Source organism: Heloderma suspectum, chromosome 6, assembly GCF_057233095.1.
Source record: "Heloderma suspectum isolate Gila_16-S chromosome 6, 16-S_ref, whole genome shotgun sequence".
Lineage (NCBI taxonomy): Eukaryota > Metazoa > Chordata > Lepidosauria > Squamata > Helodermatidae > Heloderma > Heloderma suspectum.
Genome location: NC_139463.1, coordinates 83943004 through 83961080, shown reverse-complemented (window position 1 = coordinate 83961080; position 18077 = coordinate 83943004). Strand labels below are relative to the sequence as shown.

Sequence of the window (18077 nt, the reverse complement as noted above, 5' to 3'; positions counted from 1 at the left end):
TTCTAGCTATATCGAGTAGTTGTAGATCATGGGGTTGTTCCAAAACATTTCCCACTGGTAACAGTTTTTAATGGCAGCAAGCATGAGTTTGATTCAAGTGCAACAATCTTAAATGGGTGGTGGTGGTGGTGGTGGTTTTTCAAAAGTAAACCAATTTTAGTACACAGATTCCTGGACTTTATGGAAGGTAGAAATACACCAGATCAATAGGTTGCTATCACTGCATATCTGTGCTTGGAAAGTCGAGCAGTTACATTTCTGACTGTCTTGTACAGGAGTGTGTCCATTAAAAAGTAGTGATGTTTCTAAAATTCTCCCCCATCCAACTTTTGCCTTGGAATGAGTAGTTCTGTTTACCTCATCTTCTATCCCATGTTTCTCATTACTTAGGTTCACTGGTATCTCCTCCTTTATTCACCAACATGTGCATTGAGAAAATATCAATTAAAAATGCAACATTGATGTAATTGTACATATCACTGCATTATTTTTGTGCTATGTTTTATCAGTGACCATCTATAGATGCAGAAGTGAAGCATGTGCAGGAAGAATGATTGCTTGAATCAACAGTGAGACGAATTTGGTCGAACCTCGACAAATTGTTGCCCCTATCCACCTATACCTCAGGTGAATCATAGCCCAGTACCATTATTTCACATGTATTTTCTGCCAGGTACTGGGACATTACTTCAAAGCTTGAATAATTGTGTATTTTTAGGCTTGTATGTTTTTATTAAACAGTGCTCATATTTATTACATATTAACCCAGTTCCATTTGCTTTTCATTTGTACAGATTCTAAGTTTATTGAATAACTTGAGATGGAAAATCAAACTCTTTTTACAGAGTTTATACTCATGGGACTCTCCAGTGATCCCCTCCTACAGGGTTTTCTCTTCTTGATGTTTCTAATAATTTTTTTACTGACATTATTAGGTAATGCAGCAATCATGCTGGTGACCAGGACTGAGTCCAGCCTTCAGACACCCATGTTCTTCTTTCTTGGTCATTTAGCCTTTGTTGACATCTGTTATTCATCTGTCACTGTGCCCAAGATGTTGGCAAACTTCATAACAAAGAAGAAAACAATTTCCTGGGAAGGATGCATTGCACAGATATTCTTCTTCTTTCAGGCTGCTTGTGCTGAGGTATTCATCCTATCAGCAATGGCTTATGACCAATACATTGCTATATGTGACCCACTGCAATATGCAACAATTATGAAAAAAGAAATCTGCAAATATCTGGTGGCTGGAGCCTGGGGAATGGGTTTTTTGTATGCTTTGGTGAACGCATTGCCTTTGTTAAACTTGCATTTTTGCATGAACAATGTCATCAGCCACTATAGCTGTGAGCTTCCATCACTCTTGGTGTTATCTTGTACTCAGACCCTCACCAATTCCATTGTTCTTCTTATCTCTGTGTTGTTTTTTGGTGTAAGCTCATTCCTTCTCACTCTCATCTCTTACATTTACATCATTTCCACCATCCTGAAGATTCGTTCAACAGAAGGCAGACGTAAAGCCTTCTCCACCTGTACTTCCCATCTCATTGTGGTGGGCTTATTTTACATTGCAGCTTTTTTCCGGTATATGAAGCCAAGTTCGGAATCGCTCATAGATCTGGACAAAGTGGTTTCTATCCAGTATAGCATCTTAACTCCCATGTTAAACCCTATCATATACAGTTTGAAAAACAAAGACATCAAAACTGCTCTGGCAAGAATGTTTGGGAAATATAATTTTCTTAAATAAACCTAGCTGAACTCTGCAGGAAAATGTACAGCACAACAAGATACAAAGTTGAGAGTATATATAGAAGTCTGTCCCATCCGTTTCCTGCATGAATCTGCAATTTGTGTATGAAAAATGTTTATGCAAGTTTGCCTTTAAATATGTATTTAAATACATGGTTTTAATATATTTTCCTCATAATATGCATTTCTAAACATATTTTAACTCATAGTATGAATTTCAAAATGCATTTTACCTAAATACACATTAGTAAACACCATTCGATATGGTTTTTGAGATAAGGACTGTGCTGCACCATTTACAGAAGAACATAATCTGCTGGATTGCTATTTTCTGGTTTTCATCCTTGTCTGGGAGGTTTGGATGTGGACAATTCATATTAGAATTTGCAAAACTTGAATTCCTCAAGCATCTGCCTTTGGAGTACCCTTATACTGTGGAGCCTTTGAAGCACAGATAGATGGTAGATAGATAGAAAGATGATAGATAGATAGATAGATAGATAGATGATAGATAGATAGATAGATAGATAGATAGATAGATAGACAGTCAGACAGACAGTCAGACAGACAGACAGACAGATGATAGAACACGGAGAAGTAGTATAACAGGCTACATATCTACATTGGGGACAATATTTGAGAATTTACTACTTATAACATAAAGTCTTTCTCCTCATTTCATGAATGGTAAATAAAGGCCTAGAGAGTGGTTGTCCATGGTTTTTCTCCATCTACTTTTATCAATTTAATAAAATATTTATTAAATTTTCTTTTGTTATGAGAAATCTTATGTTGTGAATATACAGATAGAATGAAGGGGCCTTGGTTGTCGGTCTAGTTATGCTAAGAGACTAGTATGCTTCTGAAATTTGCCTTATCTGCATTTCTCAAGAGAAACTGTTGCGCTGTTCAATCATATCACTAAACATTTTCGTGATTAAAACCAGTGTGGCAGGTTGTGACATCCACCTATCCTTTACACAGGCTTTTCCCTATTATCTTTTCACACGTAGGATAATAAGCCTAGGGAGTGGAAGGTCACTGCCAAATCAGCTGTACCGACTGACTTAGCTAACCTTATACCCAGCCACAATTAATGCCAAGTGTGCCTTGGCCGCAAATGTAGGGCAGGAGAAGCACGGAGGGAATGATCCCCTCCATGCTTCTCCTGCCCTGCATTGGATAGCCACCTATCCAATAGGCGGCCGCCTATCTCTATAGGATTGCACCTAAAACAGATAAACATAACAAACAGGTGATTTTGTCACACTATTCCCCCTCCCCCATCTTCAAGTGGAGGATGGTACTTGCCTTGCCTACCAAATCATGATCTGGAGCTTACATGGTGTAGGTGAATGAGTTATAAGTCCAGTTCATACAGTGAGTCCAAAATTTTGCTGTTAAAATTGCAGTCCATGTTACAGTCTTCTTTCAAACAATGGAAACTCACACAAAAGAAAAGAAAAGAAACAAACACTTCTCCTCCCACAAAACCCATCCCCAGGATAATAAACAAACCCTCCACCCTCACCCAGAGTCAGTGGAAGGGAAGGTATTGCCCCATGAATGCCTCAGTGTTCTTCTGGCCAATAACACTTCTGGTCAGAAATAAAGTCTTACATGATGGGCACATTGGATGCTTCTCTTCTTGACAGGCCATCTGCAATGAGGTTGCCTTTATTGGCTACATGGTGAATCTCTGCCTGGAATTCCTGGGGTTTCCACAACCAAAGTTGAAGATGATGATCGTGATTTTTTATGGTCTGCAGCCACATGCATGCTCATTGATTGGTCAGCACAGTGAATTTCTGGCCCCAGATATATGGCTTAACTTTGTCCAGTGTCCACATGACTTCTAGGCACTCCATTTACACAGATGAGTAGTTCTTTTCATGCTCATTCAGCTTGCAGCTGTAGTAGGCTATACGGTGATTGGTGCCTTCCTTTTCATGCATGAATTCAGCCCCAATTCCTGACTCTGATGTGTCAGTTGCCAGAATGAATGGCTGGTCGAAACTGGGTGCAGTTAATATGGGTGCTCTTCAGAGTTTGCTTTAACTCGTCAAAGGCTTTCTGACATGGCTCACTCCAGGTCGCTTTATCAGACTTGTGTTTTTAGGTAAGTTCATGCAATGAAGCAGCAGTCTCTCCAAACTAATCTCTGGTAGTACCCAGCCATCCCTAAAAATGCTCTGACTTGTTTCTTTGTGGTGGGAGTTGGCCAGGTCTTAATTGCTTCAACCTTGTTTTCTAGTGGAGTCAAGGTCCTGCTCTTCACTCAGTGGCCCAGATAAATCACTTCTTTTCTCCAAAACCAGTACTTAGCTGCTTTAATTGTCAGTCCTGCTTTCTCTATGGCAGACAGGAAATTTTGAAGCCATTGCAAATATTCCGCTAGTGAATGACTAAAAACGGCTATATCCTCTATATAGGCTATTGCATAACTAGCCATGACTCTTAATACTTCATTCATAAGCCTCTGGAATGCCAAAGGACTATTCATGAGACCAAATGGGTTCACAATAAACTCACTGGTGTTTATTGTCCATCTGGTGTTATGAATGCAGACTTAGCTCTGGACTCCTTATCTAGCACTATTTGCCGAAACCCTTTACACAAATCAATAATGGAGATGATGGTGGCTGAGCTTAAAAGGTCTAGTAATATATCCATTGGATACACATCCATCCCCCTTCATGGATCACTGCCTTGTTGTGGCAAAGGGGCTTGCGTAACTCAGTGAAGCCATAAGCTATGCCGTGCAGGGCCACCCAAGATGGACAGGTCATGGCAGAGAGTTCTGACAAAATGTGGTCCACTGGAGAAGGAAATGGCAACCCACTCCAGTATCCTTGCCAAGAAAACCCCATGGAACATATCACAAGGCTAAAAGATATGACACCGGAAGATGAGCCCCTCAGGTCGGAAAGTGTCCAATATACTACTGGGGAAGAGCAGAGGGTATTTCCAAGTAGCTCCAGAAAGAGTGAAGCAGCTGGGCCAAAGCCGAAAGGACACTCAGCTGTGGATGTGTCTGGTGGTGAAAAGAAAATCTGATGCTGTAAAGAACAATATTGTTTAGGAACCTGGAATGTAAGATCAATGAATCAAGGTAAGCTAGAGGTGGTCAAACATGAGATGGCAAGATTGAACATCGACATCTTGGGAATCAGAGAACTAAAACGGACAGGCATGGGCGAATTTAATTCAGGTAACCATCATATCTACTACTGTGGGCAAGAATCCCTTAGAAGAAATGGAGTAGCACTCATAGTCAACAAAAGGGTGGGAAAAGCAGTACTGGGGTACAATCTTAAAAACGATAGAATGATCTCAGTATGAATCCAAGGCAAACCGTTCAACATCACAGTAATTCAAGTCTATGCCCCAACCACTGATGCCAAAGAAGCTGAGGGTGATCGGTTCTATGAAGACCTACAACACCTTCTAGAACTAACACCAAAAAAAGATGTCCTCTTCATCATAGGGGATTGGAATGTAGGGGTGGACGAAAGTCACTTACCTTTTCTCGCAGCTTGTTCGCGGTGGGGGGGAGCGCTTCGCTGCTCCCCCCGTGAAGTTCAGGCTGGGGGGGGAGGCTTCCCGCCTCGCCCGGCCGAAATTCAGGCCGGGGGGGAGGCTTCCTGCCTCGCCCGGCCGAAATTCAGGCCGGGGAGGAGGCTTGCCGCCTCGCCTGGCCGCGAACGCGAAAGTTAAAAAAAAAACAAAAAAACGCCCCCTGATAGGCTACGTGACGATTCACGTAGCCTATCACGGCTAGATCTGCAAAGTCAGCCGTGATAGGCTACGTCAATCGTCACGTAGCCTATCACAGGTGACTTTAAAAAAAAAGCGCGTACGCGAATGGCGGCCCCCATAGGGAGCCGCCATTCGCGTTCCTTATTTAGTTGCTGTAGTCTACGTAAATGTTTACGTAGACTACGGCGAAAATAAGGGCAACGCAAATAGCGTTGCCCTTATTTTCGCCGTAGTCTACATAAACATTTACGTAGACTACAGCGACCAAATAAGAAATGGGAATGGCGGCTCCCTATGGGGGCTGCCATTATCCGTACACACTTTTTTTTTTTTTTTAAGTCACCCGTGATAGGCTACATGACGATTGACGTAGCCTATCATGGCTGACTTTGCAAATCTAGCTGTGATAGGCTACGTGAATCGTCACGTAGCCTATCAGGGGACTTTTTTTTTCTTTTTTCTTTTATTGCAATGGCGGGGGCTCCAGCCGGTCGAAAGACCGGCTGCCGCTCCCGCCCCGCTCGAACACCCGATGAACCGCCAGCCGGACCCACCGCCGGAAGGGACATTCAGGGAAGGTAAGTCCCGTCCCGGGGGGGGTGCGGGGGGTGCGGGTGTGTGGAGGATTTCTCCCCGAAACTTGTTCGGGGGGCCGAACACGTTGGCGCTCGGCCCCCCGAAGTTTCGGGGAGAAATTTTCCGCCATCCCTATTAAAGTAGGAAGTCAAGAAATCACTGGGATAACAGGCTGGCATGGCCTTGGTGCACAAAATGAAGCAGGACAAAAGCTAATAGAGTTTTGCCAGGAGAACACGCTGATCATAGCAAACACTCTTTTCCAACAGCACAAGAGGCGACTCTACACATGGACATCACCAGATGGTCAATATCGAAATCAGATTGATTATGTTCTTTGCAGTCACAGATGGAGAAGCTCTACACAGTCAGTAAAAACAAGACCTGGAGCTGACTGTGGCTCAGACCACGAGCTTATTATCGCAAAATTTTGGCTTAAATTGAAGAATGTAGGGAAAACCACTAAACCGTTCAGGTATGACCTAAATCATATCCCTGATGAATATACAGTGGAGGTGAGGAATAGATTAGAATAGGAATAGAATAGAATAGTGGAGGTGAGGAACTACAGATCAAATTGCCAACGTTCGCTGGATCATGGAGAAAGCAAGAGAATTCCAGAAAAATGTCTATTTCTGCTTCATTGACTATGCTAAAGCCTTTGATTGTGTGGATCACAACAAACTGTGGCAAATTCTTAAAGTGATGGGAGTACCAGACCACCTTACCTGTCTCCTGAGAAACCTGTATGAGGGTCAAGAAGTAACAGTAAGAACCAGAGATGGAACAACCGAGTGGTTCAAAATTGGGAAAGGAGTACGACAAGGCTGCATATTGTCACCCTGCTTATTTAACTTATATGCAGAGTACATCATGAGAAATGCCGGGCTGGATGAATCACAGGTCGGAATTAAGATAGCCGGGAGAATTATCAACAACCTCTGATATGCAGACGATACCACCCTAATGGCAGAAAGCGAAGACAATCTAAAAAGCCTCTTGTTGAGGGTGAAAGTGGAGGGTGCAAAAGCTGGTTTGAAACTCAACATTAAAAAAACTAAGATCATGGCATCTGGCCCCATCAGTTCCTGGCATATAGAAGGGGAAGAAATGTGACAGATTTCAAAATCTAGCCGTGATAGGCTACATAAATCTTTACATAGCCTATCACTTTTTTTGTGTTTTTTTTTACTGGAAATGGCGGCGGCGGCAGCCAGTCAGGAGACCGGCCGTGGCAGCCGGTGCCGCCGAACCACCACCGCTGGAGCCACCGCCGCCAGGAGGATTAGCCCAAGGTAAGCCCCGTCCCAGGGTGGGGGTGGGGGGCAGACCATTTCGCCACCGATTTCAGGGGGCAGAATGCGCTGGCATTCGGCCACCCCGAGGTTCGTGGCGAAATTCTCTGACATCCCTAGATTTAGGGACAATTACAATGGGTGATGCCCAGGGGCTATCCAATTCCTTAATCACCCAAGTTCCAACATGTCCTGGACTTCCCTCCAGATGTCTGATAATACCCTCCCATTCACCAAGGGATGTACGAAAGTGACTTACCTTTCGTGGATTATGTTGATGGTGGGGGGGATGTGTTCCGTCCCTCCCCCTGGAATCCTCGACGGGGGGGAGGCTATCCGTTCCTCCCCCCCAGAATCCTCGATGGCCGGCTGTGCTCCGCGGCAGCTCTGCAGAGCAGCCGGCCAGGCCCAGCCAGCCCAGAGCCATCCGCAGCTGGATTTCTGGCCGCGGAGGGCTCTGGGGAAAACAAACAAACAAACCGCATATGCAAATGGTGGCGGCTACAGCCGCCGCCATTTATGTTCCTTATTTTTCGCCATCTGAATCTACGTAAATATTTACGTAGAGTATGATGGCGAAAATAAAGGGGAAGGCAAATAGTGTAGCAGGCGCTATTTGCGTCCCTTTTTGATTCCCCGTTTTAGCCTACGTAAATCTTTACATAGGCTAAAATGGCGAATCAAAAAGAGACGCAAATAGCACCCGCTACGCTATTTGCATTCCCCTTTATTTTCGCCGTCATAGTCTACTTAAATATTTACATAGACTAAGACAGCTAAAAATAAGGAACGCAAATGGCGGCGGCCGTAGCCACCTCCATTTGCATACGTGGGTTTGTTTGTTTTTTAAACCCACCCAGCTATAATAGGCTACGTAAAGGTTTACATAGCCTATCACGTTTTTTTTTTAAACCTAGCCGTGATAGGCTATGTAAATCTTTACGTAGGCTATCACGTCTTTTTTTTTTTTTAACAGGACTGCAAATGGCGGCAGCAGAAGCCGGTCAGAAGATCAGCTGCCGCTGGAGCCGCCGCCACCTGGAAGATCAGCCCCAGGTAAGTCTCGTCCCGGGGGGGATCCGCGGGGAAGCGGGGGGTGGCAGGCCGTTCCACCAGAGATTTCAGGGGGCCGAAAGCACTGACATTCGGTCTCACCGAGATCCGTGGCGGAATTCTCTGCCATCCCTACATTCACCCTGTAAGCAGTAGACCCTATGGGTGGGTGATTAAGTATGTTTGATAGTATGTTTAACTAGTCTGGTCTGTCCAGGTTTTGTGCTAAAGAAGTGTGCCAATTGTGTCAAGATCCCTAGTATGGCACTTCTGATGTTATCAGGTATTCCTTCTTCCCATTTCATCTGATCTTCCCCTCCCTTCTCTTTACTTTCCACAAGTAAATCTTGTTCAGCTTTTTGTTCATTGGAAGGGAGAATGGAGAGGTAGTATAAAGAAGCTTCCCTCTCATAGTCAGGCTTGATCATATTGATGTGCATGATCCTATTCCCACCACCAGCAAACCTGGTAACCACATAAGTAGTGGGGTCTTCCCTTTTTAAAAAAATCCTGGGCCTTGTAAGGCCCTTCCCAACTGGCCTCTCACTTGTGCTGTCTGGGCAGGAAAAACTAGGGGTGCACAAAAGTCACTTACCTGGTCTCGCAGCTTTTCGCGGTGGGGGGGAGGTGCTTCGCTGCTCCCCCCGCAAAGTTCAGGCCAGGGGGGGAGGCTTCCCGCCTCGCCCAGCCGAAATTCAGGCTGGGGGGGAGGCTTCCCGCTTCGCCCGGCTGAAATTCAGGCCGGGGAGGAGGCGCCTCGCCTCGCCAGGCCACGAAATTAGAAGTTAAAAAAAAAAAAGTCCCCGTGATAGTCTACGTGACGATTAACGTAGCCTATCACGGCTAGATCTGCAAAGTCAGCCGTGATAGGCTACGTTAATCATCACGTAGCCTATCACGGGTGACTTGGAAAAAAAAAAAAAGCGCGTACGCAAATGGCGGCCCCCATAGGGAGCCGCCATTCGCGTTCCTTATTTGGTTGGTGTAGTCTACGTAAATCTTTACGTAGACTACGGCGAAAATAAGGGCAACGCAAATAGCATTGCCCTTATTTTCGCTGTAGTCTACATAATCTTTACGTAGACTACAGCGACCAAATAAGGAACGCGAAGGCCGGGAGGGACATTCGGCAAAGGTAAGTCCTGTCCCTGGGGGGGTGCGGGGGGCGGGGGGGTGCGGAGAATTTCTCCCCGAAACTTGTTCAGGGGGCCGAACATGTTGGCGCTTGGCCCCCCGAAGTTTCGGGGAGAAATTCTCCGCCATCCCTAGGAAAAACATTACTTTGTCACCAATCTAAAAACTTATTTTCCTGGTTTTCTGGTCATACCAGAGCTTTTGCTTGTTTTGAGCCTTTGTGAGATTGTGTTGTGCCAACTTTTTGCCAAGAACTTATTGCAAAACTCAAAGCTATTTTTCTTCCTCTGTGTAGACATTTCAGCACGAAAAACCTGACCAAAGCTCCTGACCTTAAGCTGAAGCGCCAGTCCTCTCCTTTGCTTCATAGACATAACAGCACCTGCTATCCCTTCAGTTCCTGAACTTTTGACCTTTAGAATATAGAAAATATAGAAAATAAATTAACCCCATAATATCCAAAAGGTTTATACAAAATTAGAAAACCATTTTATTCAGTTCACCTTCCCTCCCCAACACGCACACAAACACACTCAAAGTTTATTTCATCTCTCCCTGCTGTTGGAAGTACTGGATAGGTTGCAGCACTAGGGCCCACCTGAAAGTCAGCTGAGACCCACTGGTAGTCCCTGGGCAACAGTTAAGCCATCTCACCCTTAATGGATGTCCCCAGCTGTGGCATTGTAATGAAGTCAGACTTTGCTTTGAATACAAATGGATCCCCAAGGAAAATTAGATAAGTAAAAGAAATTGTGTATCATATATTACATAAGAAGATATCAGTCACTTTTTATACTACCTTGCTCAAGAAAAGGCTTTTCAGTGCATAGTAGAAAGACTAAAAATATAGAAGATGAAAGGTATTTTGTGCCTCTGTCAAAGCAAAGTAACTAATTTCTTCTTCTTTGTTGCTATTGTTGGGGAAAAAAATAAGAATCTCTCTAAATGGACAAGATGATTATATGAGTGAATTTCATTCCATTTTTTTTCTTATGTTTTCACCTCTCTCTCTCTCTCTCTCTTGCATGTTGTTGTTGTTTTCCACAGAATTAACTTTCCAAAAGATTGGGAAATCAATGGAGACTCCAATTTGAAATACGTTTTCAATCAAATGTAATTGGAGTTGTAGTAGTTGCATGCATGGATTACATCTCAGGTAAGTAGCCATCTGTGTCTGGTCTTCAGTGGTTGGGTTGAATGTTCCAGGCTTTCTCAAATAGTCAGTAACCACTACAGGGCATCCATTTAAGGGGACCAATTGACCTGCTCCTACACATTATTGATCATCAATATTTTCTTCTTGAGTTCAGTTTCATGTGCAAATGGAACAATGATGTCTCAGTAAACAAAGGGACTCATGAAGGGATACTGCTTGGAAAAAATCAGCTTCCCTCAGTACTCCTGAGATGGTCTTCCAGATGAGACTAAAATATTTCCATCACCCACCCTCATCCATGGCATTTTACAGGGGGTCCAGACAATGTCATCTTCAATTCACCCATATTTTTCCACCTCATGTTCTATCTTTTTTCTTACTGCAGAAAATGTGTTGAGGAGAAAAAGTGGTGCCAAGAGTCCTTCATCTGGAAACAGCCTTTGTGTTCATCCAACCCCGTGCCTCCAATATAAAAAGGGAGGTTTGCAGCCAAACTGAAAAGAATAGTAACTCCATAAAACTCCATAACTCCATAAAAAATAATTATGCATATTCTTCATATCTGCCTATAGAAGCAAAATGGCATTTTGGTTTTACCAAGTAGATATGGATCATGGAATAGTTCTGAAACACTTTCCACTGGTAAGGTTTTTGGGTTTTTTTGTGGCAGGAGGAGTGAGTTTGATCCATGTGCAACAATACAATTTGGAAGGGGTGATGGTGGGGTCTCAAGTTAAATCCTTTTTTTTTTTTAGTAGACAGATTCCTGTGAACTTAACAGCTGTATGGCAGGCAGAAATACACCAGATCAATAGGTTCCTACCACTGCACATCTGTGCTAGAAAACAGTTCAGCAGCTACATTTCTGACTCCTTTCACAGAAGTTGTCCGTTAAAAAGGTTGTGCTGTTTTTAAAATTCTCCCTCATCCAACCTTTGCCTTGGAATGTGTAGTTCTGATTACCTCCTCTTCTATCCAGTGTTTCTAATTACTTGAGTTCACTTCTATCTCTTCTTTATACACCAATATATTAATTGATTAAACAACAGTAAAAAGTAATAGCAATGTAATTGTACACATCAGTGCATTATTTTTGTGCAGTGCTTACTCAATGTCTGTCTGTAGATGCAGAAGCATCTGCAAGAAGCATAATTTTTTGACTCAACCATGAGGCTAATTTGGCCAGCCCAGCCCCCACCAACTTAGTGCTCCTATCTCCATCAGCCTCACCTGTCTATTAACACACCACTGTTCATTCACATGGATTTTCTGCAAGGTGCTGGAATAGTATTTTAATGCTTTAATGAATGTGTATAGTTATGCTTGTATGTGAGTTGTTTTTTAAAACAAAACAAAACATTCCTCATATTTACTACATATTCAACCAATTATATTTGTTTTTCATTCATACAGATTGTAGGTTTGTTGAATAATTTGAGATGGAAAATCAAACTGTATTACTATCAGATATCTTACTATCTGATATCTTAATGTCAGAAGACCAGCATCTTCCTCCAGAATAGGAAGTGGTTCACTGGCTTCAGTGGTTGCTTAGTATGTCCAAGGCTGTCTCAAATAGCCAGTAACCAGTACAGTGCATCCTTTTAAGGGGACCAGCTGTGCTATTTATGCCCATTATCAGTGTTTTCTTCTTGAGTTCAGTGGCATGCACATGGAGCCATGCAGTCTGAGTACACAAAGAAACTCATGGAGGGATGCTGTTTGGACAATATTCAACTTCCCTCAGTACTTCTGCGATGGTCTTCCAGTGAGGTTTTAATACTGCTTTTACCCTCCCTCATCCATGTCACTTTACTACGGATGTCAGAGGAATTGGTCCGGGGATGGGGGAAGTCACTGAGTTCTCATCAGCTCAGCCTAGGGATGTACGAAAGTCTCTTACCTTTTCGCAGCTTGGATTCGCAGTGGGGGGGAGGTGCTCCATCCCTCCCCCTGGAATCTGCCCTGGGCCAGCTCTGCTCCGTGGCAGCTCTGCGGAGCCGCTGGCCAAGGCTGTCCGCAGCCGGGGTTCCGGCCGCGGACGGGCTGCTGCGGACGCAAATGACAGCCTCCGTGGCAGCCTCCATTTGCGTCCAGCGAAGCTGCCATGATAGGCTACGTAAGTATTTACATATCCTATCACGGCAAGCCCCCCCAAAAAAACAGTGCATGCAAATGGCGGTGGCTACAGTGGCCACCATTTGCATTCCCTATTTTTAGCCGTTTTAGCCTACGTAAATATTTACATAGGCTATTACGGTGAAAAAAAGGGGAACACAAATAGCGTAGTGGGCGCTATTTGCGTTCCTCCCCCCCCCCCGCTGTAATAGCTTACATAAATATTTATGTAGGCTAAAACTGCAGGGAAAAAAGGAATGCAAATTGTGCCCACTACGCTATTTGCGTTCCCCTTTTTTTTGCTGTAATAGCCTACGTAAATATTGATGTAGGCTAAAATGGCTAAAAATAGGGAATGCAAATGGTGGCCGCTGTAGCCACCGCCATTTGCATATGCTGTTTTTTGTTTGTTTGTTTTTTGGCTTGCCGTGATAGGCTACGTAAATACTTACGTAGCCTATCACGGCTATGATGAAGAAGTGAATGGCGGCCGTAGGATGGCTGCCATTTGCAAGTCATCACGGACGGCAGCAGGTAAGTGCTCCCTTTTGCGGGACTTTCATGGGTTGGGGGGGTGGGGGCTTCATTCCACCATGGATTTCGGGGGTCCGAATGCACTGGTTTCATAATCTTAGTCTACGTAAATATTTACATAGACTAAGACAACCAAAAATAGGGAACGCAAATGGCAGTGGCCATAGCCGCCATTTGCATACGTGTTTTTTTTTTATCCAAATGTGATAGGCTACATAAGTCTTTACGTAGCCTATCACGAATGGGGGGGGAGACTGCAAATGGCAATGGCGGCAGCCGGTCGGAAGACCAGCCGCCACCGCCGCCTCCACCGAAGCTGCCGCTTGAGCTGCTGCCATCTGGAACATCCGCCTCAGGTAAGTCTCATCCCGGGGGCGATCTGCGGGGGGCGGGGGGGCAGGCCGTTCCGCCACGGAGTTCATGGGGCCAAATGCACTGGCATTCCGAGATCCATGGCGGAATTCTCTGACATCCCTATGCAAATGTGAGCTGAATTTGGTGCTTGCCAGGAGTCTGTTGAGCCCAAACATGGCTGGATTTCACAGTGATTATCATGATCCTTACAAGACAATGCCATCTTCCATTTGTAACCCTCCCATATTGCCCACAATTCTTCCATTTTTTTTCTTACTGTAGAAAATCTGTTGATGAGAATAAGCCAGAATAGCTTCACAATGCCTTCTAATAAGTGGTTCTAAGAGTCCTTCATCTGGAAACACCCTCTGTGTGTGTCCAACCCAAGGTCTTCTATATTAAAAGGGAGGTTTGCAGCCAACCCAAAAGAATAGTTAGCGCAAAAGTATATAAAGATTTATTTTGTATTTTCTTTATATCTGCCAAGAGAATCAACATGACATTCTAATTTTACCAAGCAGATGTGGATCATGGAGGTGTTTTGAAACATTTTCCACCAGTAACAGTTTTTTTATGGCAGCAAGCATTGATTCATGTGCAACAATCCAGACCTGGGTTCTCAGAGATAAATCCTTTTTTAATAAACAGATTCCTGTGGATTAAAAGCTACATGGTAGGGAGGAATACAGCAGATACATAGGTTCCATCATTGCACATCTGTGCTAGAAAAAGGACCAGCAGTTACATGTCTGACTTTCTGGCACAGGAGTATGTCCTTCAAAAGTTGTGTTCCAAAACTTCTCCCTATTGAACTTTGGAATTTGGAGTTCTGATTAGCTAATTTTGTATCATAGAATCATAGGGTTGGAAGGGGCCTACAAGACCACCAAGTCCAACCCCCTGCTCAATGCAGGAAGCCTGATTCCCAGGCGGTCTCCCATCCAAGAACTAACCACGGCTGACCCTGCTTAGCTTCTGAGATCAGACAAGATCAGGCACATCCAGCCCTTTGCTCGAATGCAGAACTGATGTCTTCTATATCTTCCATTGTTTCACACTTTTGTACACTGCTCTGTTTGTGTTCATGCACAGGTGGCTAGAGCTTTCAGTTCCTTCAGTTGACTTATATCTACCCCCTTTTACATTAATATGTGCATTGCTAAAACTGCATTAAAACAATGTTGGTATTACTGTACACATGAGTGCATTAAGATTATTTTTGTGCTGTGTTTTATCTATGTGCAACTATTGTGGCAGAAGTGGAGCATCTGCAGGAGGAATGATTACTTGAATCAACAGTGAGGCTCAGCCATCCCTCATCAAATCCATGTCACTATCCCCTTCTGCATCAAGAGAAACCATAACCCAACACCATTCATTCACATGCATTTTCTTCAATGTGCTGGAATAGCATTTTAATGCTTAAATTAATTAGGGATGTACGAAAGGGACTTACCTTGTCCCGCAGCTTTTTTCGCAGTGGTGGGGAGGCGCTTCGCTTCTCCTCCCGAAGTTCAGGCTGGGGGGGGAGGCTTCCCGCCTTGCCCAGCCAAAATTCAGGCCAGGGGGGAGGCTTCCTGCCTTGCTAGGCTGAAATTCAGGCTGGGGAGAAGTGCCCCATCTCCCCGGCCGCGAACTTCAAAAGAAAAGTAAAAAAAAAAAACACGCCCCGTGATATGCTACGTAACAATTTACGTAGCCTATCACAGCTAGATCTGCAAAGTCAGCCATGATAGGCTACGTTAATCGTCACGTAGCCTATCACGGGTGACTTAAAAAAAAAAAAAGTGCGTACTCAAATGGCGGTCCCCATAGGGAGCCGCCATTCGCGTTCCTTATTTGGTCCCTGTAGTCTACGTAAAGATTTACGTAGACTACGGCGAAAATAAGGGAATGCTATTTGCGTTGCCCTTATTTTCGCCGTAGTCTACATAAATCTTTACGTAGACTACAGGGACCAAATAAGGAACGCGAATGGCGGCTCCCTATGGGGGCCGCCATTAGCCATACGCGCTTTTTTTTTTTTTTAAGTCACCCGTGATAGGCTATGTGACGATTAATGTAGCCTATCACGGCTGACTTTGCAAATCTAGCCGTGATAGGCTACGTTAATCATTACGTAGCCTATAACGGGGCGTTGTTTTTTTTTAACTTTTCTTGTAATGGCGGCAGTGGCAGCCGGTCAAAAGACCGGCTGCCACCCCCGCCCCTGAAGAAGGCCTGCCGAACCGCCGCCGGGACCCGCCGCTGGGAGCGACATTCGTGAAAGGTAAGTCCCATCCTGGGGGGGGGGCAGGGGGGGTGGAGAATTTCTCCCCGAACAACCTTTGGAGGACCGAATGCGTTGGCACTCGGCCCCCGAAGTTTCGGGGAGAAATTCTACCCATCCCTAAAATTAATGTATAATTTCATGCATATGTATCTTTACTAAACATTGCTCATATTTACTACATATTAAACCAATTTCATTTGTTTTTCATTTGTACAGATTCTACGTTTGTTGAATAACTTGAGATGGAAAATCAAACTCTTTTTACAGAGTTTATACTCATGGGACTCTCCAGTGATCCCCTCCTACAGGTTTTTCTCTTCTTGACATTTCTAATAATTTTTTTAATGACATTATCAGGAAATGCAGCAATCATGCTGGTGACCAGGACTGAGTCTAGCCTTCAGACACCCATGTTATTCTTTCTTGGTAATTTGGCTATTGTCGACATCTGCTATTCATCTGTCACTGTTCCCAAGATGTTGGCAAACCTCATAACAAAGAAGAAAACAATTTCCTGGGAAGGATGCATTGCACAGATATTCTTCTTCTTTCAGACTTCTTGTGCTGAGGTATTCATCCTATCAGCAATGACTTATGACCGATATGTTGCTATATGTGACCCACTGCATTATGCAACAGTCATGAAAAAAGAAATGTGCGAACAGCTGGTGGCTGGAGCCTGGGCAGTTAGCTTTTTCATAACTTTGGTGAATGCATTGCCTTTGTTAAACTTGCATTTTTGCATGAACAATGTCATCAGCCACTTTAGCTGTGAGCTTCCGCCCCTCTTGGTGTTATCTTGTACTCAGACCCTCACCAATTCCATTGTTCTTCTTATCTCTGTGTTGTTTTTTGGTGTAAGCTCATTCCTTCTCACTCTCATCTCTTACATTTACATCATTTCCACCATCCTGAAGATTCATTCAACAGAAGGCAGACGTAAAGCCTTCTCCACCTGTACTTCCCATCTCATTGTGGTGGGCTTATTTTACATTGCAGCTTTTTTCCGGTATATGAAGCCAAGTTCGGAATCGCTCATAGATCTGGACAAAGTGGTTTCTATCCAGTATAGCATCTTAACTCCCATGTTAAACCCTATCATATACAGTTTGAAAAACAAAGACATCAAAACTGCTCTGGCAAGAATGTTTGGGAAATATAATTTTCTTAAATAAACCTAGCTGAACTCTGCAGGAAAATGTACAGCACAACAAGATACAAAGTTGAGAGTATATATAGAAGTCTGTCCCATCCGTTTCCTGCATGAATCTGCAATTTGTGTATGAAAAATGTTTATGCAAGTTTGCCTTTAAATATGTATTTAAATACATGGTTTTAATATATTTTCCTCATAATATGCATTTCTAAACATATTTTAACTCATAGTATGAATTTCAAAATGCATTTTACCTAAATACACATTAGTAAACACCATTCGATATGGTTTTTGAGATAAGGACTGTGCTGCACCATTTACAGAAGAACATAATCTGCTGGATTGCTATTTTCTGGTTTTCATCCTTGTCTGGGAGGTTTGGATGTGGACAATTCATATTAGAATTTGCAAAACTTGAATTCCTCAAGCATCTGCCTTTGGAGTACCCTTATACTGTGGAGCCTTTGAAGCACAGATAGATGGTAGATAGATAGAAAGATGATAGATAGATAGATAGATAGATAGATAGATAGATAGATAGATAGATGATAGATAGATAGATAGATAGATAGATAGACAGTCAGACAGACAGTCAGACAGACAGACAGACAGATGATAGAACACGGAGAAGTAGTATAACAGGCTACATATCTACATTGGGGACAATATTTGAGAATTTACTACTTATAACATAAAGTCTTTCTCCTCATTTCATGAATGGTAAATAAAGGCCTAGAGAGTGGTTGTCCATGGTTTTTCTCCATCTACTTTTATCAATTTAATAAAATATTTATTAAATTTTCTTTTGTTATGAGAAATCTTATGTTGTGAATATACAGATAGAATGAAGGGGCCTTGGTTGTCGGTCTAGTTATGCTAAGAGACTAGTATGCTTCTGAAATTTGCCTTATCTGC

General features: G+C 43.4%; 2 protein-coding genes across 2 annotated transcripts; both read left to right on the top strand.

Moving 5' to 3' along the window:
- Window positions 1-339: 339 nt before the first annotated feature.
- LOC146341599 (olfactory receptor 8S1-like) lies at window positions 340-1753 on the top strand. Its single transcript, XM_084808379.1, has 2 exons — window positions 340-351; window positions 821-1753. The coding sequence occupies exons 1-2, from the start codon at window positions 340-342 to the stop codon at window positions 1751-1753; spliced, it is 945 nt and encodes a 314-aa protein (XP_084664505.1).
- Window positions 1754-16248: 14495 nt separating this feature from the next.
- Window positions 16249-17181, top strand: LOC146341598 (olfactory receptor 5V1-like). The gene has a single exon (XM_084808378.1). The coding sequence runs from the start codon at window positions 16249-16251 to the stop codon at window positions 17179-17181; it is 933 nt and encodes a 310-aa protein (XP_084664504.1).
- The last annotated feature ends 896 nt before the right edge of the window (window positions 17182-18077 follow it).

Bases quoted from the DNA above. Each gene is read 5' to 3' on its own strand.
- LOC146341598 (XM_084808378.1), top strand. From the start codon at position 16,249: ATGGAAAATCAAACTCTTTTTACAGAGTTTATACTCATGGGACTCTCC.